This window comes from Ascaphus truei, chromosome 4 (genome assembly GCF_040206685.1).
Source record: "Ascaphus truei isolate aAscTru1 chromosome 4, aAscTru1.hap1, whole genome shotgun sequence".
NCBI classification, from domain to species: Eukaryota; Metazoa; Chordata; class Amphibia; order Anura; family Ascaphidae; genus Ascaphus; species Ascaphus truei.
In genome coordinates this window covers 41,059,548-41,080,812 of record NC_134486.1, presented here as the reverse complement: position 1 = coordinate 41,080,812, position 21,265 = coordinate 41,059,548, and the positions used below count along the sequence as shown (strand labels likewise).

At 39.8% G+C, this 21,265-nt stretch overlaps 1 protein-coding gene across 6 annotated transcripts in view; it reads right to left on the bottom strand.

The window, feature by feature from the left end:
• The window catches only part of USH2A (usherin), a 942,943-nt gene that overhangs the window by 456,519 nt on the left and 465,159 nt on the right, over nucleotides 1-21,265 (bottom strand). For all 6 annotated transcript variants that reach the window (XM_075595608.1, XM_075595610.1, XM_075595609.1 and 3 more), the window contains 3 exons: nucleotides 18,368-18,539; nucleotides 14,600-14,747; nucleotides 3,811-3,962 (listed from right to left, as the gene is read on the bottom strand). In XM_075595608.1, the coding sequence (XP_075451723.1) occupies nucleotides 3,811-3,962; nucleotides 14,600-14,747; nucleotides 18,368-18,539 (472 nt within the window). The remainder of the gene's footprint in view (nucleotides 1-3,810; nucleotides 3,963-14,599; nucleotides 14,748-18,367; nucleotides 18,540-21,265) is intronic.

Sequence of the window (21,265 nt, the reverse complement as noted above, 5' to 3'; positions counted from 1 at the left end):
TCTGCAGAGTAGACTGCAATTAGTTCTGATATCTGAACCCAATAATCCACAGACCACAGTAGTTTTGCTGCCTCAGGGGGCAGGAGGTAGCATTTGGAATTGGCAACAATTTGAAAATTAGGGTACAAAGACAACACAACGTTTCGCTGGGTGCCAGTGCCACCACATGCATCATGGTGGCTATTTATTAAGCTGAGCTGAATAGAGTGTGAGAAAGATTCTGAGAGAATGGAGAAATATTATGGAAAAAGCAAGACGGGCAGGGTGAGAGTGAGACAGCAGCAAGAGAGAGTAAAAGTAAAATAGATACAGCAAAAGAGAGACAAAGGAGCATGATGCTACTATGGATGGAAAAAGAAAGATGGGGAGAGAGAGGGAGCACCTGATAGAAAAAACCCTGTGCTGTGTCTTGTGTGTTGTTGAAAAACAAGGAGAAGCAGACAGTGAAAAACGAGGGAAAGCAAGCAAGCACTCAGAAAAACGGGGGAGCGGAAGATGTGGGATTATATCTGGTGAATGATGTGGATACATCCAATGCTAAGGCAAGTGCTGGGGGGTTATAACTGGTGCTGTGTGGCAAGTGTTTTGGGTGCAATCTGCTGCTGTGGGTGCAATCTAGTGCTGTGGCAAGTGAAATCTGGCACTACAGTATATATATATTGTGTGTGTGTGTCTACAGTCATACTAATAAGTGCCCCCACATAGCTCGTAGGTCGCAACACGCCCCGTTCCGCAGCCAGAACGGGATGGACCCAATGATGAAGCATGCCACCTAGGGGACACCTTATTGGGTGAGGGTTATATAAAGAAAACATTCTGTTTTCCTTGCTTTTTTGAAAAAGAGTTGGTTTTGCAGTACTGAAGGGTCTTTTTTTTATTATAAGTATATATACCCACCCAAGTATATATGCCACACACATACACTTTTCCTTTTTCAAGTTTCTATTACTGCATACAGGGTTGTATTCAATAAATAGTGCATTGTAGGTGAGTTATTTGAAGTTCACAAATCTCATCTTGCCAATATAACTATGCATTATGCAAGGAAAGCCTGGATCTCCTAGCAGGAGAACTTTAAAGGGATTTTTCAACTCCCTGCAGCTCATCTACAACCCACAGTTTATTCAATACCGCCAGCACGGTGATGAGCAGAGTATTTAATGATCCCCATTTCTTTTTCTTGTGCCCCACCTGGCACACATCATGTCGGAGGATCCTGCGCAGAGAAGCAGCCTTAAAATGTAGTAGTACGGCTGGAATTTCTGCACTTAAGCGCCAGTGACATGGCAAGTTCTCCAGTCACCCACCAGATCCTGCAACCCTGAGTATCTGCTCCTTTTTGATGTCATAACTACACTTTCACAATTGCTTTATTAACCTTCAAGCTTTCTCAAATTTGCTTGAAAATGCGCCATTTGCACACTCTTTTTTTCAAAATTTTCTTGTTAGGGAGAACTCCCCTTATGCTGGTCGGGCACGCTCGCCACAGTGCACTCACCACCACTTTTATGCCGGGCACTGACCGTTAAAATTTTGCCCCCCCCCCCCTGAAAAAATTTCTGCGGACGCCCATGCTCCAGGGTATATAAACTGTCTCTCTCCCAAAACTGGTTGTGTCTCTATCCTCCCCCTGTGGAGTGAGCAACAGCTACCCTGTGTCCCATAAGGGATACAGGAGGAGCACCAGAAGGAAACTTAAATGGGCCTCAAGCCTTAAAGTAACCTTCCATGGGAAGCAAGAAAGGAATGCACTGCTGTAACAACTAACCAATGCAACAAATACCATGGAACCATATGCAAGTGTGATTCACTGTCTTGAGATATGCAAAGGTGTCAGCATGGACCAACCTACTATCCCACAGGATCCTCACTGACTGGAGGCGCTGCCAACGAACAAAGGTACCCTGTAAACCTGTCCTGTTCATCCCCACATCATCGCGGAAGGCTCAGCCCTCCTATTACCTCACTGGTATGACCCACATCACACAAATTATATTAGTAGCAGACCAGATCTAACGTAGGGTGGGGGCAAAGGGGCTACAAATGGAGGCACTGCTGAGATGCATTCTCACAGGACAGGTTTGCCAGCAGTAGAAACCATAGAAAGAAAGTGCATTTTCCGTTCCAGTGCTGAAGGACGAGAGGGAGACAGGTGGTGTGTCAAGGGGATTTTCATATACCAAAAACTGCAGCCTCCAATACCCTAAAGGATGTTTTGGTTGGGACATTAAGCTACACGGTCCTGTTTTAAGTCACCCTGCGGGCTGGCACATAGGGTGTCTGGAGGGGGTGTCTAGTTGCCGAGGGCCAGGTGACCCTGAAGGAGACTAGGGTGTCCGGGTTCATACGGGGTGACGAAAGAGTATTGATGGGTATCGTCTAATCGTCTAATGAGGAATCAGCTGAGCCGCCAGAGGTGTGTGTTACCAAGCTTGGGGGGCTGTGGGCCATGGTTGAGCACCGTTGGCCTTGCTGTTTGGTGGAGCACTTTGGCAGGGTTTTTAGTAGTTAATTGTTATGTTGGTATTTAATAAAAGCTGTGGCAATTTCAAACAATAGTCCATTTCTGTGTGCGTGTTTCATTTAAGGCAAGATCAAGGCAATTATTGCCGTAATGAGCTTTCATCATCAATCTTATCCTATCTATCATGAACATTTATTCTATCTTCAACTTCTATTTACACTTCTTTAACTCGTCATTCCCCTATTCCAATTTTTATTAATTGAAGCTCTGAATGCCCACTTCCTCCTCATTCTTTATCTCTCACCACTCTTAATATTTTAGCCTTTGACCTACTAAATGAGTACAACACTTATTTCTTTAATGCTTTCTTGATGAGGAGTTGAACTTCCAGGCTAACGTCCTCTATTTGGCAGTTCTAGAATGCCACATATATCAAAAAATCCTTCCGTTTATTTTGACTAATTATTGCAAAATTACTGCACAAATGTAACACATTGTACCAATTTATCTTCACTGTCTACAACTCATTTCTATATTCTGCAATTTTGTGATGTGACGTGTAAGGTTTTCGCCTTCTCTTTAGCTCCCAATCATTTATCCCAACCTTATGTTCAGTTTGGGCTGTGCACATGTAAACATCACTATTGTTAGAGGGAATGATGTAGTCATCGCAAACATTTTACTGACAATATCATTCTTTTTATACGTATGCCCTTAAAGTTTAAACTTCCTACATACTGTATTTGAAGTTAAAAATGAAGACATCAATCTGGCGCAAGGCCAGTCAAGCTTTTAAGAGTAAATATTCATCAAAGTGGTTCAAGCTATAAAATGTTTAATGGTAATAAAGTGTGCATTTCTATTCTACCAATAGATGATGTGAGCAAAGTTGGAACCAATTCAAAGAGAGTAAAGGGGTCTGTTTAACTCACACATTTAGGAATTTAGCAATGCTGTCTTTGGAACTAGAGGATAGCTAAATCGAGAGCTTTTTCTTTTCTTGTCCTTACTCTAGGGGTGCAGAAACTGGAGGGGTGCAAGATTTTCCAGGGGGAATATATATAGATATAGATATACGTAGATATATAGATACAGTATATTGATAGATATATAGATATATTGATAGATATATAGATGTAGAGGTATCTGTACCAAGATGCACTGTTTTTAATTAAAGCTTGATTGCTTTATTCATTGTAACAATGATCAGTGTATCTCGAAAGCTCGCACAAATAAAAGCATTTCATTAGCCACAGAACGGTATCGTCTATTCATTTTTATTTTATATATATATATATATATATATATATAAAATTATATATATATATATAAAATTATATACTTACCATTGGACCTAGGGCACAGCCTTTTGCAGTACATGCTTGGAGTCTGAATAAATGTTTACTCCAGGGAGACAGTTCATCCACAAAATAACTAAGATGTGAAGAATTCTGCATTAAAATTCCATTCATATACAGTCCATAACCAGTTATAATACCTGAAAAACAATAGCAGTTTAATGTTTTAAATAAATTAATATTAAAGTAGATAATAAATGAGTGCTACGTCAATATAACAGCACAGAATAAAGCTTTTCTGTTCACAGTGCAAGAATTTATTTAGTTAAAGAAACAAATGCTTTGGCTATTCTTTTTCAATATATTCTCCAGTTAGAATTTAATTTAAGCATCTATATTGATTTTAAAGATTAAGGAGAAATGTATGTATTACAGCTAATTATTACAATGTTAGTACTATTAAACAATCACCGGTCTCCATTAACTTGCAATCAATATTCTGATTTTTATAGCTTACTTCATTGTAGAGTAATGCTTAAAACGTATATCTAGTGTGACAAAGGCAGAACCATTTATTTTTTGTTGTATTGTAATCCAAGCTAGAGATTTTCTTCCTGTATTACACATCCACCTTGTGGTACACAAAACCCTACATGTTGGAACTCCACATACAGTATCTGTGGTTTGTAAGAGTTCAGCTACTAGGAACAGTATACTGTAGTATGAAAATGGAATTATGCAACAACAACCAAAACAAGTACAATATTATACTAAATACCATGTGCTCATACTCTGAAAAATCTGATTTCTTTTTCAGCACAGGCATGTCTCCCTAATTTATTTGAAGGGAGGTTTGAGGGGTACACATATACACACAACTGGAGACACTACTAAATTGGAACTCCTCCTCATTCTTAGAAATCCGACCAGATTGGATCCAATGACTGATTCTTAAAAATCTTCTTGTATTTTCAGTACACAATGCACAGACGAATTTTGGAGTGTAGATCGGATTTGGTCTAAAAAAAAACTGAGGAAATCCACAGATCGGATTTCGACAGGTTTACCCATTATCCCTAGAGGTGAATCATAATATGGTCTCAGTCAGAACAAGGAGATTTGGGGAGCGTGAGAGAAAGAGGTCCAGCAGAGTTATGAATTTAGAGGGAACGAGCATTCCTGAGGGTACATGAGAAATGAGATGACGATGATGAGAGGCAAGGTATGGACAGGAGGTTACGAATGTTAGGTATATGAGGTAAGATAGGATGAGAACAAATAGATGCAGGTATATGGGATATCACCAGCTGCAAGAAGCAGGAGGGGGAAAGGATGTGAGATAGGGACTTGTAGGAGTGTATCTTGCAGTGAGGGGTAGAGGGCAGTGGAAGTAATGTTCATGAGAAGAGGAGTGGAGGTGCAATGTATACAGAATGAGAGCTATCATTCAGAATGAAGGAAGAAGGGGCTTGATAAGCAGAGATGAGACTGTAAAAAGAAAGAGTAATATACATAGTGCGAGTATAGACAAAAAGTTATGTATACAGTAAGAGTGAGGCTGGAGAGAATATAGCACGTGAAAAAAAAAATGAAGATAGAAAGGAAGATTTTACAATAGTTGTATTGATTTGCTTAGAAAGTAAAGCTTAACATGCATGATTTCTCTTTTCCCAAATGCAGGTTTGTGCTGGTGTCCTCTTGTAGTAGTCCCCTGCTTGGTCAACTCCTGTTTAACTCCCTGTCTAACTTCATATACACATACAAATCTTTACACTTGAATATATGAACACTTTTCTTGAAAAACGGAGCCCCTTGCAAAGCCTTCAACAAAGGGACGTCTCCATTTATACTTCTACAGGTCACATGAACTAGACAAAAGGAACAGACCTCATTAGCACATCCTAGGCTGAAACAAATGGCTGAGTAGAGGTTAAAAATGCAGATACACATTCATACAGCTAAAAAAAAACATTGGTAAGGGGGGTTTCAAGCTGCAAATGGGTGTATTCAATGTTTACGGTACGCTTTGGGTTAAAAATAATAATAATCTTTACCACAAATGAAAAAAATTCAATTAGCTGTTGAATATAATAACAATACATGTTAAGATAATATCTACCTCTTTCAGCAAAATTCATGTCTATAAACCAGTTCTTTTCAAGGGCACATGGGTTACATCAGTCAACGCAATCTTATAATATATTTAGGAAACTTAAGGAGATTTTATTTCATAGCCTACTTTGTATGCATATGCACATATGAATTAAGACAAGGACATGCAAGATATATAGCAACCATTTCAAAGCTGAATATGCTAAAGCTAAGAAAAATAGAAATCCACCTTTGAATCTAACATTTTCAAAATTAAATTAAAAAAATAAATAAAACTACTGTAATCCTAAAATATTCTCTCTTTATACTTTGCTGGAGAATACATGTACTATATGACTGCTGCATACAAAATCTTAAGTACATTTTAATATGAAGCTGTCATTACTTATGCTCTATATTTTAAAGCACTGTTACATTATTTAAGACAAATGATAAGCTTGCTGCAAATGTATTCTGTCACACTTCAGTCCTTAGAGATGTTACCTTACGTTAACATGTATTGGGTATTTTTTCTTCATCTTCCCAGAATAATAGATTTGCCATTAAATTCAGTGCCAGAGATGTGCGGATATCTTCAAGAGTGAATCAGAAAATGTTTTGCTCGTTTCTGGTAAGTTTCGCATTTTCAGAAATCCAGCATTTTCGCCATATTACTGTGAAGTTTCGCCAATTTGACGAAACTTTTGCCCTTATTCTTTTTACCAGAAGGTTGCAAAAATGGCTGCAAATGGCAGTAAGAAAAGGGCCACCTGACCGTGGAAATTCACTTTTAATGTTAGGAGAGATTTTTTAAGCGAACTTTATCCTTTACGGTGAAATATTTTGGTCAATTGTGTTTGGTTCACGAACTTCAGCAAAAATGTTACACATCTATCTCTATTTACTACTTTCCACTGCAGACTGAACAAATAAACACAAACCAACTATTCTTTATCCATGTATTTGAATATCCATTCATTTTATACTGAAGCATTATAAATGGCTTCTTGACAATAAGTGATTATATTAGGGTCCTTGATGGACATATATCCTGTAAAAAAAAAATGTTTGGTTTCTTTAGGAAACGTGCTTTGTGCATAACATAAGTTTTTATGATTAACGTTGAAATACACCCTACAGTACGTGATTACTTTCTAACCAAAGGTGAGAGATGGAAGCTGCTACTCTATTTGGTAACTTGGTTATGGGTTGCTGACATTTGAATCTAAACCAAGCTACTGTACATACTGTACAGTAGACTTTCCACTCACCTCCAATTTGTAGTTTGGGTGAAAGTGACGCACCTTCTCAGCATATTTCAATGTTGAAAGCATGAGTGCCTGTATTAATTACCCAACAGCAAGTACCCAGGGTCAGGTTGCTCCAGATGTTTGCTCTGCTATAGTACCACCAAAACTGCCATTTATCGAAGACCATGCAATTAGGTGACACAACTGTTTGCATAGTGATGTTATCAGTGCTTTTAATAACCCAGCAAATAAACTTTTTTGTTTTCATAACTGATATTAGAGTGATTGATCTCACTGCTCTCTCCACAAGAATGAATAAGTACAGGCAAATAAATACATTCCAAATACTTACTTTGTAAAGAAACTAACTGTGCTACTCACTTCTGATTGAAAAATATTTCTTGTTGTTCTGCAGATTCTTCTCACTATACAACACTAATTAAGACCCTTAATAAGTTGTTAATGCTAGGAATTTAAATATGACCAATTATTCAAAAGCATGTTGCCAGAAAAAAAACAGCAAAATAGGGTATGCCACATCGATATGTTGCAGGAAATAATTACAGTATATAGCTGCACACAATTCTCCCAGGTAGGAACTTTTAGGTGTTCTTAAACCATGAACTTGTTCAGTGTTATGTTAAAGAGTTTTATTTGGGAATGCTGCTGAAAAAAAGGTAATTCCTTTAAGCATTAATGTACTTATTCCGTTTATCCAGCTCCGGACTAAGAGCATATATTTTTTAAACGACAGCTAAATACACACAGAGTTACAATTGGTTAGGATTTGTGTAAGGTACAAAGGACCAGGTGCTCCAAGTTCTCTTAAGTCACTCAATGTGACGTTAACCACACTTAACGTCACTAAAGAGTAATGCTGTATCCTCAAAGGAAAATAACATAACTTACGTCATATTTTTTCCCCATAAAGAGCATAGTCCTGGATACATCAAGCTCTTCTAAAACGGAGTAAATATTGCACCCGGTAAAAAACAAACAAATACTGAGTCTTATTACTGCAATTTTATGATGGAGGACATCAAGATTGCGGTAATAATTTACTGGGTGCGATATTTCACCCTTAGTCGCGATGTGGGAATTAATGCAACCGTTAATAATGCAGTCATTCCCACATCGCCATTGTATTACTAATATGTAGATCATAGGCTTCTGTAATATCTATAATTGCACAACTCTATGGTAGAAATACCATTAAACCCCCCGATGCCTGTGGCTACCAAGTGGCCTGTGGCTACAGACATCAAAGGGATTAATACTAATAAAAAAACTGGTTCTGGGTTGCTCTGGCCCTAAAGATGAAGATGGCTGTTATCCAGGGTGGGGTAAGGAACCCCATTTTATTACAGGTCACCCTTAGTGCAATGTGGCTATCTAGGCCCCCATTGAGAGGGCCTATGTAGCAACAGTGACAATCAATGGGTTTCTGTTTTAAATGTTTTGTTTTTTTAAATAGTTATTTGTAATGATTTTTTTTTTGTAATACATTCCTTTTCTGAGTTTTTTCAATAGCCACATTTGCCTAATAAAGATATAGCCACATTTGGCTAATAAGGATATTAGCCATTAGTCTAGGTGGGTATGGGGGCAGGGGAGGAGGGTGATGGGTTAGTTGTCCAGGGAGGGAGGTTACGCCCCCAGTTGGTAGTGTTGGAGGTTAACCACTTGTTTGCCTTATCGGCTAATAAAGCACTATGTAGCAATGCTTTACTAGCCATTGAGGAAGCCAAGGGGGGTAGGAAGTTTATTTTAATGTTAATGTTGACCCCTTTGTTTGTTGCTGAAAAGAGGTGTGATACCTCCCATTAAGGCCGCGGTCAGGGTGCCGGCGTGGTGCGCGCTACCGTGCGCACCAGCGCCAGCACTCCTGCAGCCCCAGCGATATGTCATGGAGGAGACTCCTGGAGTGGATAGGACCTCGGTGGCTGGAACAGCAGGGAGCATGGATTGTTAGGGTCACAGGCTGAGGTTGGTGGCAGGTGGCAAGCAGGATCATCGGGGTCACAGATAGGCAGCAAGCAGGATCATCTGGGTCCTGGCAGGAGTCTGCAACAGGAAATCAGGAGCAGGGCAGGGGAGCAGGAACTGAGACTACGGATCAGGGAGCAGGAAACAAACAGGGACAAGCCAGATTACTAGCAAGGGCCTTTAATACCTAGAGGACTCCACATGGAACATGAACAGAAGCAGAAGCATGGGCATAAGGCGTGTGGACAAAACAAAGGCAAGGGAGGTACAGGAAACAGGAAACTATAAGGTCAGCGGACAGGAGCACCAAGAGGAGACAGACAGAGGAACCCCAGAGCAGACAGAAAACAGCAGCACACCCGGTAGACAGATAAGGAAGAGAAGGGGAGAGGAAAAACTGGGAAAATATATGTCAGGGCTATTTCCTGACATTACTCCCCCCTCTCCAGGGAGGTCCTCAGAACAACCTTCCCGGATTAGCAGGATGTCCTTTATGCAAAGCCGATTCGAGGTGGCCTTCCTCCGGTGGTCTATTGATGGGCAAGGTATTTGTCCCTACAGTGACGGCACAGGAATCAGCAACCAGTCCATCAGGCTCTTTATAGAAATCAGTGAGGACATTGAATTCACTTTCCGTGGTCTCCATTTGTGACCAACGTATCTCTTTTAGCTTTGGAATCTCTTTCTCCAACTTTATCTTTTCAGACTCCAATATAGCACTAAATGTCTGTTCCTTGTAGCCCTTGCTCAGGTCTTGCAAAGCCTCTGCCAGCTTGCTTTTGAGTTCTGTTTGATGTCCGAAATCCGTTTCTACTGTCCTAGTCTCATACCGTTTCGTGGTATCACTTAAAAAGCATTTAAGACCAGTTATTTGAGGTTTCAGCTCTTGAAGCTGTCCTTCTGCATTTATTTTCCCACTCAGTACAGTTGCCAGTTCAGCTTCTTTGGAGTTGAGTCGCGATTCCACATTTCCCAGCTGACTCAGAGCAAGGCCCAAATCTGTTTCCTTTTCTCCATTTCTGACATGCAGTTGCCAGTGCTCCTGTCATACCTTGTCTAGCTCCAGCTGCAGCCGCGCCCTCTCATTGGCCGTGTGGTCCAGCAATTTGCAGGCATCAGCCATTTTGGCCTCATAGCACAGTGTCAGGCCGGCCACTTGACAGATGGACAGCTCCTCCCTCTCTTCCTTTTTGGCGAGCTGTATCTTGAACTCAGCGATTGTGCCTGCAGAGCTGTGAGTTGCTGGGATGTGTGATCAGCTGCCAGCTTTAGCTCTTCCACGTCTAGGCTTTGCTGCAAGTTCCACTCCTCAGCGAGAGACCCCTGTTTCTTGAGTGCATCCTGCAATTCTCCTCTCAGGGTGTTCATCTCTTCACTGTGCTCGCTCTGAGCTTGCTTCCATGCATCCTTCATTACGTTTTGGAGCTCTTCCAATTCCTTTGCTAAGGTCCCAGCAGCTTGCTTTTTCCAGGTTTCTTTCTCGTGGGTGTAGTGACTGTTGTGGTTGGATCAGTGTCCCAGCTCCTCTAGCTCTTGCTTAAGTTTCTGGATCACCTTGTGCTCCCTCTCATACAGAGTTGCCTGGTCTCTTAGCTCTTCCAGCAAGGCTCTGGTTATGCTCAGTGTGGCCTTCAACTCCTCATGCTGTTCTCTGGGGACAAACCGGGTACTCAAATGCTCCTGCAGCTTTTTTACTTCGTTAGCAGTCTGGATACTTTCTTCCTGCAGAACTCGCTTCTTCTCCTCAACATTCACCTATTTTTCCTTGGTGTCCTGAAAACTCACAAATAATTCTTGCAGCTGGCTCTGCAGTATGTTTTATTCTTGTGTGCGCTGCTTCAGAGAGAGAAGTTCTTCTTGCAGCACTCTCTCTCTCTGCATTCTGTAGTGCTGCCTGTACGTTTAACTTTTCCTGGGCCAATTGTTTATTCTCCTCTTCTAATTCATGGAGTCTTTTTTCTCCTTCACTGACTCAGACATAGAGATTCTTGTACATTGGGTTACAGTTTCAAAACCAATATTTAACCCTTCAAAAATCTCTCTCATTGAACATAGTTCTGTGTTAAAGTGGCAACTCCTCTCCTTAGAGGCTTCCAGCTCTGTACTAAGCCTGTGAACTTCCTTCTGAGAGGTTTCCAGCACTGTGCCAACTTGATCAATGAAACTCTGTTCCTGGGCAGAATTAGCATATGCCTTCTCAAGCTTACTTGACAAGATCACCCTGCCACTCTCCAACTGATCATTTCTTTCTCCTGGAAAGTGTACACTTAGTAATTGCTGTGGACAGACACTTTTGTAGTGCAGCCTTGGCCTCTTGCTCTTTATCAAGTCATCCATAGAGGCAATCAATCTAATTCCATGCAGATTGAAGTGCCTGAATTAAGGCATCTTTACCTTGGCTAAAGGCATCCTTTTTTTTACACTAACCATGGAACGATTCTGTGAGTTGCTTTAGGCTGCAGCATATCTCTGTTCCCTTCTAATGCAGGCTTTCCTGAGGTTAAAGGGTCATCCTTAATTCCTTCTGCAGTTTCCACTATAATTGAACAGCCACCCTTATTTTTCTTTCTCTTTGCCTTAGGAAATTCTGAAGTATCAGTGGTACTGTGTTCACATTTATTGCTCAAGACTGTTTTCAAAGTGGGAGACATAGCTTCAGACATGGGGAACACAAACTTCCCAAGAAAACCAGGAAAGAGGAAATGTGTCTTTAAAGCAGAAGCATAGAAATGAACAACAGAAATAGACAAAAAGATAGGAGAGCTGACTTTTAGATTTGATACCTTAGAGTAAGTGATAGAAATATAATAATTTCAGGGGAAACCATAGACAGAAAAATACAAACAATGGAAATACGTTTGTCTTTTGGAAATGGAACCCTGCAAAACAGCAGAATATAACAAGCAAAGAAATCAAAGTAATGCAAGTTTTTTTTTTGGAGTCTGAAGTAGTGACCCCAGGTACTGCAGGGAAATACAAGCTGATCTTTAGAAAAGTGAATATGAGGATCAGCAGGGGTTAAACCAGGCACTGCAAAAACATCAAAGAAAAGTGCACTGGTCTCTGCAGCAACCGTTCTATCCTTAGCAAAAACTTTTTCGAATGCAATAAGTCTTCCCTATATGTATAGTGGAGGATTTGCTTTAGAAAACTAAAAAAAATCATTACAACTGGAATTCCCAAAAAAAGAAAAAAAGGGAGCTCTTCTCAGGATTTAACAAACCCTGCAGAAAAACTTGAAGCAAAGCCTTTTAGGAATCCACAATTTCCAAACACCAAGAGAGTACTTATCTTCAACCAAACGCAAGCTGGAGGGATCTTCTGAATCAGGCAGGTGATGAATCTGTTAGCGAGGTCCAGAAGTGGCCTTTGTTTTCTGTCATGGGGGAGACTCCTGGGGCGGGAAGGACCTCGATGGCCAGAACAGCAGGGAGCGTGGATTGTTGGGGTCAAGTGCTGAGGTTGGTGGCAAGTGGGATCGTCGGCGTCACAGGCAGGGTTCGGTGGCAGGCAGCAAGCAGGATCGTCGGGGTCCAGGCAGGTGTTGGCAACAGGAAGGCAGGAGCAGGGCAGGGTTGCAGAAACTGAGACTAGGGCGCAGGGAGCAGGAAACAAACAGGTACAAGCCATATTACTAGCAAGGGCCTTTAATAAGTAGAAGACTCCACACAGAACAGAAATAGGAACAGAAGTATGGGCATAAGGAGTCTAGACACAAAACAAAGGCAAGGGAAGAACAGGAAACTATAAGGACAGAGGAGAGGAGCATCAAGAGGAGACAGACAGACAGAGGAACCCCAGAGCAGACAGAAAACAGCAGCACACCCGGTGGACAGATAAAGAAGAGAAGGGAACAGGATGAACTAGGAAAATATATGTCAAGGCTATTTCCTGACACGATGTGTGCACTGGGCTGCAGAAAATTAGGGAGGCGACCTGGGCATGGCGGGGCACGTGATGAATGCGTCACAGAGCAGGTTCACCCTCATTGGCTGAACCAGCTCACGTGACGCTGACGTCACACGACTGCAGCTTGAAAGACAAATTCACTTGTCTTATCAAAATGTCACTGCGTCAACGTGCTACAGTGCAACTGGCACTTTAGGAACTACCCTTTGAAATCAGGTGCGTATCGAATCTGTTTTCCTTGGAGCAGTTCAGCCCATCTCACTTTACAAGTTGTGCAGGTCTGCTGTAGAGAGTGGAAGTTGATCTGGGTAAGCCTCTTGAAGCGGCGCCCAGCACCTAATGAGCTAGGATTCTCCTCGTAATCCCGGTGTTGGTGAGTTTATGCTGTAACTTGGTATTTATTGTGTTGTGCCTGTTGACTCCGGTCAAAATAAACTTGTTTTATTTAACCTCTTGCTGTATCTGTGTATGTGATCCAGGTGTTGTGTCCTGGTCTCCTATGACGGGGTCTTTTCTGGCCAACCACCCCCCAGCCAAAAGAAGTCTAGTAGGTGTAACAGGAGGAGGTCATGCGGTTTCTTCAGTTTTATCCCCCTTTCCTCCTGTGAAACCCTTGTTAACTGCTGGAGTCCTATTAGCCATGTAGGAATCTGCAAGTTTGCCAGCCTCTGTGGCTGACTTAGGAACTCAGTCCTACACCCACTCTCTCAATTCAGGTCGACACAGGGTTACAAATTGCTCATGAACTATGAGACCCAATAACCCTAAGAAGCTTTCAAATTCCAGTTCCCTAACCCACGGCTTGCACACAGATGCCAGGTGCCCCACCAGCTCAGAAAAGCAAGCAGTAGAATAGCGCTGCAGGGCTCTGAACATTTGCCAGTAGATTTCCAGGGTGATATTGAAATGGTGCAGCAACGCAGCTTTGGTGGCCTCATAACCCTTAAGGTGGGCAGGAAGATCAGCAAAGATGTCCAGGGCGCTTTCATTCAATCAAAATTCGGTGCCCACTGATCACGAGGCAACTAATGCTGCCTGCAGATGTTTTTCAAAACCACGTCAGACAGTGTCCAGGTCCCCATCTTTTTCCAGGTTTGGGAAATGCTCCATTTTTTACCTTCCGCAAAGGTCTCATGAATTAATAATATATATATGTTCAGTATCTTAAACAATATTTCTAACCTAGTTGCATCAAAAGAAAATATTTAAAAAAATATAAAATCAATGTTTTGTCAGATCCATTTGCAAAATAACTTCAAATAACAGACTGCAAGCACACAATGCTTTAATATAATATAGAATGTCTAGTATACTACAAATTCTGAGTTTGTCAATACAAGTTTCTGCTGACATGTTCGAGAAATCCTGAAAAAACAAGATGCAATTCATGAGAACTAACAAAAGGGAGCACTTTTGAGCTACTAAAATTATGCCAAGGGCTAAAATGCAACAATCTACCAATGGACAATAATACGATCTCATGTATTTTATGTGCTGAAAAGAGCATTAAAAATTTAGCACCACATATAAGCTGCCATTTAGAATATTAATTTACCTTTACTAATCATCTTTTTAACTTGAGGCTGGAAGAGATCACTTACCATTTGGGCGCTCAGGCTTAGACCATGAGATGTTGAAAGAGTCAGGTGAATAAGACTGGATTTTAGGAGTTTGAACGCCTTCTGGGGAACTTTCTTCGGTTGTGGCGCTGCTGATGTCACTTGTGGTACATCCTCCTTCTGTACAGGCCTTAAAAGCAAGTAAACCCATTTAGCCGAGGTAGGGCATACATATACTTTAGAGAAAAAGCATAGTTTAATTATATGAACTAAATATGAGGAAAAGCAAATCAAGTACTCATTGGCATATTTACCAACACATTCTGCATCCAAGTGAATGGGCAGAAAGGTGTGTCCCAGAAGGGAGGTATCTTATGGAATAGTATCATGTTTTTACCATGGTACAATGCAGACACAAATCACAAAGATTGTGCTCTTCACATTTCCTAACTCTTAATAGAATTCAGTGAGTATATTCTTTTTACAGCTGCTAAATTTGTGAAGATTTGAATTGCTTCTGTTATTTGGATTAATGTAGGCTTTTTTCTTTCCAATGAGAAGAGAGTGCAGAACCTACGTTAGTGGCAAAGTTTGAGTCCGCTTAGACCTGCCATCTTTTCATGTAAGTTTTAAAAAAAAGTAGTAAAATATTTATTTTTGCTGTTGGTTGAATACCCAGTAACAGCTTAACTACCCAGTAGGCTTTACATAGGATGTACAGTAGGGTTGAAAACAACTTAACTTTCATTAACAGCACTTATTTGGAAAGCTAGTTATGCACCCAAGGGTACCTACATTAGTGAAAATTAAATAAAAGAAAAACACATTACAAGGAGAGATGGCAGATTGGAAACTTGGAGGTTAAGAACTGAGAGAATGAAAGAATAAATTAATTAAATACAAGAAGGAAAAGAAAACAAGGAAAGCTGACATAGAATGAATATCAAAACAGTAAAAAGAAACACAAAGCTGGCTCCAAATGACAATACAATATAACGAAAGCAATAGGAGACAAAAAAATGTGATTTAGCCCCTTGTTCGCAATGTGGTGGAGAATTTTCTGGGATCTAGGTGAATGAGGGGAAATCTAATTCCCTATAGAGAGCTCAGCTGTGGAGAACCAGAAAACGTGCTGTAGGATCTTTTTACTCTTATTGACTGCAGAACATTTTTGCTTCTGAGACTTGCTTAGTTGAATAAAGACTGTGCTGTGATCTTTAAATGACCCCACAGCATTTAAATTAATGAATTTTCACTAGGAGCCATCAAATATATTTTTAGACACAGAAATAAGGTAAAATGCTAGATTGATTTATACTAAGCATTACCTTTGCAATCTAAAGATTAGGCACAACGGATATGCAGATGATAGTGTGCATTGTATTGAATAATTTTTGCCTAATTTTTAATTGCCTGAAACATTTTTTACAATTTAATGTTCAAGTGATAACTGGGAATATATTTAGAAAATTCAAGTGCATATGAAGTAGAATAAATGTATGCATGCTATCTACATAAATGTAAATTTATTCATAATCAAGGACAGAATATTTTGTATGGTATTCATCAAAACAAATACCCATATATAGATTTCTAAGTAATGGGAAAGCTCTGTACAACATAAGTAAAAACTTTCATGCTTCATGTAATTTGACAATTTAATCCACATACTGCACTGCATGTTGTGAAAGCCCTTTAAAAAAATAACACAAAAACATTTTGAATGTTTATACAAATACTCTACCAAACTAGCACATTTAAAATTATAGCGTCAAACATACTACTATTGGAATAAATCCCATTACAAATGTTAACTTTCCTTCATTTCCCAAATTCCAGAATGTACACAATCATATCTGTAATGCTTTTACATTCTCTGAATGTAAGACTCATACTCAAGCAATGACACTGAGTTTGAGACAGGGGAACCTGGTTCAATCCCCAGTGCCAGCTCCTTGTGACCTTGGGTAAGTCACTTTATCTCCCTGTGCCTCAGGCACTAAAAACATAGATTGTAAACTCATCTGGGCAGGGGCTGTGTCTGCTTATTGCGTTCTACATTGTAATTGTGATGTGCATTTAGTTCCACTGGGAGAAAAACGCTACCTAAAGTAAAAGTGGGAAAGTAATGCTTTTACATTTTCTAAAAGAAAGAATCATATTTGTAATGCTTTCATGGTTTCTAAACATAATCTTGTGCATTCTTAACTATGCAAAGTGAACAATACAATACCACTGCACAGTACTATGAAAACGATCTGGGCTTTCTTTGATAAATGCCCCTGATGACATCATCACATTACATATTGTAATAAAGTATTGTAAAACAAAATGGATTACTGTACATCCATCACTGAGCTTTTGAAGGTGAGTGTGCTTCAGTGCTGCAGTATTTTATAAGATCTTGCACTTCAGTTTCTCTTTGATACAAATGACCAGAATAACCACAAGACCAAAAACTGTGGCACTGCTTCTTGCTGTGTTGGAACTGAAATGAAACGTATAGGCCTAGATATACTAAAGGATGATATTGCTGCATTAATCATTTAGGTTATAAAAAATTGGAATTGCAGCAATATTTTCTTTAGTGGTAGTTGCTAAAAATTACGGATTCATAAGAGGGATGCAATATTCAATCCATTTGCATACACCAAAAAAGCGGTTACTCCGAGTGAAATAACGCTAGCAATTCAAATACTGTAAGCATGAACGCATAGAAATCTGCATTAATAAGCACTAGCAAAGCACTTGTGTGTGTGTGGAGGGGGGAGGGGTTGGATATATCACTTTTTTATCACTTATGTAATAGGCTTCTCCTTTTTTTTTTTTTAACAAATCCCTATGCTATCTTTTTGGACGGAAATTCTGAGGACAACTTAAATGGCCATTTTGGCGTATATACTATTACCCGCTTAGTTTAACATTGCTAATATGCATTTTTATTATTAATTGTAGGTTGGCTAGTCTTCTCTTGTCACTCTGTACATAATAACCATTGTATACATAAGCAGGAGCGGCCTAACCACACCTGTGCGGTAGGTGTTAAAAACTGGCAATATATTTTGGCCCGATATCACTAGATTTCAGAGTTTAGTGAGTTCATTTTTCATTAGCATACTTACATGCGATTTGGTCATTAAATGTAACACTTAAATATGTAACTGGTGTTGAATACGCATTTACATGCTGGTTAATGTAGCTATCTTGGCATTACAATTAGCCCACACTCATAGCTGCAATAAAATTAGAGTTTTCACTGTGTTATTTAAATGTTAAACATTTAGTACGTGGCGGTAATTTTTTTTTTTTTATATATATATATACTATTAACACGAGACATATCAAAGTTCAGTGAAGCTAAGCCATAGGCTTATACAAGGATCCAAACCTGATGAAGGACGCAGAGAGGTTAGAAAGCTTGTAACATAACTAATTGTTGCTCCAATAAAAGGTATCATACCTGCTGCTCCCTCTCCCTCTTTTGTTACTACATTGATCCATGCATTATAATTTCTAAATGATACATGGATAATATTTTAACAATTCTAGAAAATAGTGTCAAAAAATAAAAAAACAAATAAAATGCACCTACTTTTTAAGAGGGAGTCGGGACTCCTGAATAATGTACTGATAGTGCTATATGTTATATCAACATTACAACATTTAAGTCTACAGGCTTCATAAGGCAATCAATAAATCACACTGCAGGTAGTTGGGTTTAAATTTTAAGAGCATAAGCTATAGAAAAAATATATAACTTTTATTTATAATGAAATATGCACTTTACAATCAAAGGTCTTTAAAACTTACACTTATTTTTATGAAATATTTAGTACCAGGAAATAGCTTCCTGATGGTATAATCTAAGAACAGTTCATTGCTATTGTAGATGACGTTCCAACTCTGTATATTCTTCAAATTGCTTGTAATAAGTAGTATATAACGTTCAAGAATTCCATTGATTGCCTTTGGTTCTTTCCACCTGAAAATTCAGAAAACAGCATATTAGCCCATATTTCCTAAGTGGTTCTGTGTCATAAATTAAAAAAAAAGAGAAAATTCGCGCCAAAAAAGTTTTTTGCCTACTATTCAAGGTATGGCTTCAGTCCTTTCCACAGAATGATTCCGCTGCCTGAGTCTTTCAGAGGTTATTCACCAACCTCTGTATGAGTATGGGTAGAAAAGGGGAAATGTCCTCGGGCGCGTCACTCTGCTCCCAGCTCCACGACGTATGTTACGTGAAAAATAGAAGAGAAAGGGGAGGGCCACAATAAAAAACAACTCCAAGTTATACACACTTCTTATTTTTAGAGTGGGAAGGGAGGGGTGGTAGGGGAAAACAGGGGAAGAATGATATTGAACACACTTTTAGGGTAGAGACACACTCACATGGAATTTCTAATATCATGAGCTGGTATTCTCGCCTCAGCATGTAATGACATAGGTTGTAGATGAGGAAGTGCCCTCTGGTATCTTCCTTGACAAAAAATAAAAGGGAAAAACAAAATAGTGTAATACAATTTAATTAGACAATGGGTGCATGAGATTTAAAACTTACAAGCGACCGATATTTTCAAGCATAGAAAGGAGATGTCGCCGGGCTCCACAGTATATCCCTCTCTGGGTTGCAGTGTTGCTTCTCGGCTGATCCCTGCTGGCAGAAGGTCTTTGTATCTGTATATGGGGATAATTCTGGCTGCAGTATGGATACTTAAGGCCCGTGCACAGGCTATGTTCTCCTCCGGCCGCCTATCTCCTCCACAGATGTAGTCTTCAGCTTCGTTACTCCGTTGCGCGTGCGCATGCGCAGACGGCTAGATGCTGGGCCAGGATACAGGGAAAGAAAACTCCTCGCTACGGTGGCTTGGAAGGACCAAAAAACGTCAGACGCGTTTCGCCAATGCTTCCTCAGCAACGTCACTGAGGAAGCATTGGCGAAACGCGTCTGACGTTTTTTGGTCCTTCCAAGCCACCGTAGCGAGGAGTTTTCTTTCCCTGTATCCTGGCCCAGCATCTAGCCGTCTGCGCATGCGCACGCGCAACGGAGTAACGAAGCTGAAGACTACATCTGTGGAGGAGATAGGCGGCCGGAGGAGAACATAGCCTGTGCACGGGCCTTAAGTATCCATACTGCAGCCAGAATTATCCCCATATACAGATACAAAGACCTTCTGCCAGCAGGGATCAGCCGAGAAGCAACACTGCAACCCAGAGAGGGATATACTGTGGAGCCCGGCGACATCTCCTTTCTATGCTTGAAAATATCGGTCGCTTGTAAGTTTTAAATCTCATGCACCCATTGTCTAATTAAATTGTATTACACTATTTTGTTTTTCCCTTTTATTTTTTGTCAAGGAAGATACCAGAGGGCACTTCCTCATCTACAACCTATGTCATTACATGCTGAGGCGAGAATACCAGCTCATGATATTAGAAATTCCATGTGAGTGTGTCTCTACCCTAAAAGTGTGTTCAATATCATTCTTCCCCTGTTTTCCCCTACCACCCCTCCCTTCCCACTCTAAAAATAAGAAGTGTGTATAACTTGGAGTTGTTTTTTATTGTGGCCCTCCCCTTTCTCTTCTATTTTTCACGTAACATACGTCGTGGAGCTGGGAGCAGAGTGACGCGCCCGAGGACATTTCCCCTTTTCTACCCGTTCTGTGTCATAAGACACCTTGTAGCCCACTGTCTTGAATGGCTATAAACTTAAAGTGTTCTCCCCAGCCGGAAGATGTCTTATGCTAGAAGACTGTTTAGTAATTATGGCCTACTGTGTAAATAGAACTTAATAATAGCCACACATTTATTACAAATGTGTCCACACCCTTTTATTTTATCCCCCGCCACCACCCTTAAAAGATAAGATAGGGTATTTTAATATTTTGTGAAAATGTGTGCCAAATGTTCATGAAATAATAGAAACAGCAGTGTCATTTTTGATAGATTAGAAAAACCTACTGCTTGTGTCTTTATACCTCCATCAGAGATGATTGCCCTAATAAATAGGAATATCTTGATATATTAAGTCAAACTTTAAATAGGTCCACTATGCTTCTGTTTCTGAGGGAACATTACAGTCATTTATTTATTTATAAAATGTTTTATCGGGAAGTACAGTAATACATTGTGAGTTACCTCTCGTTTTCATGTATGTCCTGGGCATATAGTTATCATGACACATACATGGTTACAAATACATAGTTACAGTACATTAAGTGAGCAAGGTTATACATTATACTGTATACAAGACATTGCATGCACAGTAAGTGATAATATATGTTATAGGCATATGTAACAATTTGGCTCATAAAAGCCATGTGAACGCATGGTGGGATGGTTAGGATACATTTTCCAGTCTTTAAGATTATTAATGGTTACAAGTGGTTCAGTTTTGGTGAACCTGATAAAGAGAAATGTACAGCAAATACAGTATGCACTTATATTTATTTCTCACAATTTATTAAGTTAAATTTTTTTCAAGGTTTACTGTATATCAAATAACTATCAATACCGGTATAACTTTAATACATAGGTTTTTCCTTGACTTCCTGTAATACCGGTATAACTTTAATACATAGGTTTTTCCTTGACTTCCTGTAATACCGGTATAACTTTAATACATAGGTTTTTCCTTGCTACAAAAGAACTGTTACATTTTCCTACTATTAATGCACATATGTTTGCCAGAAAGTTTATTGGTAACTA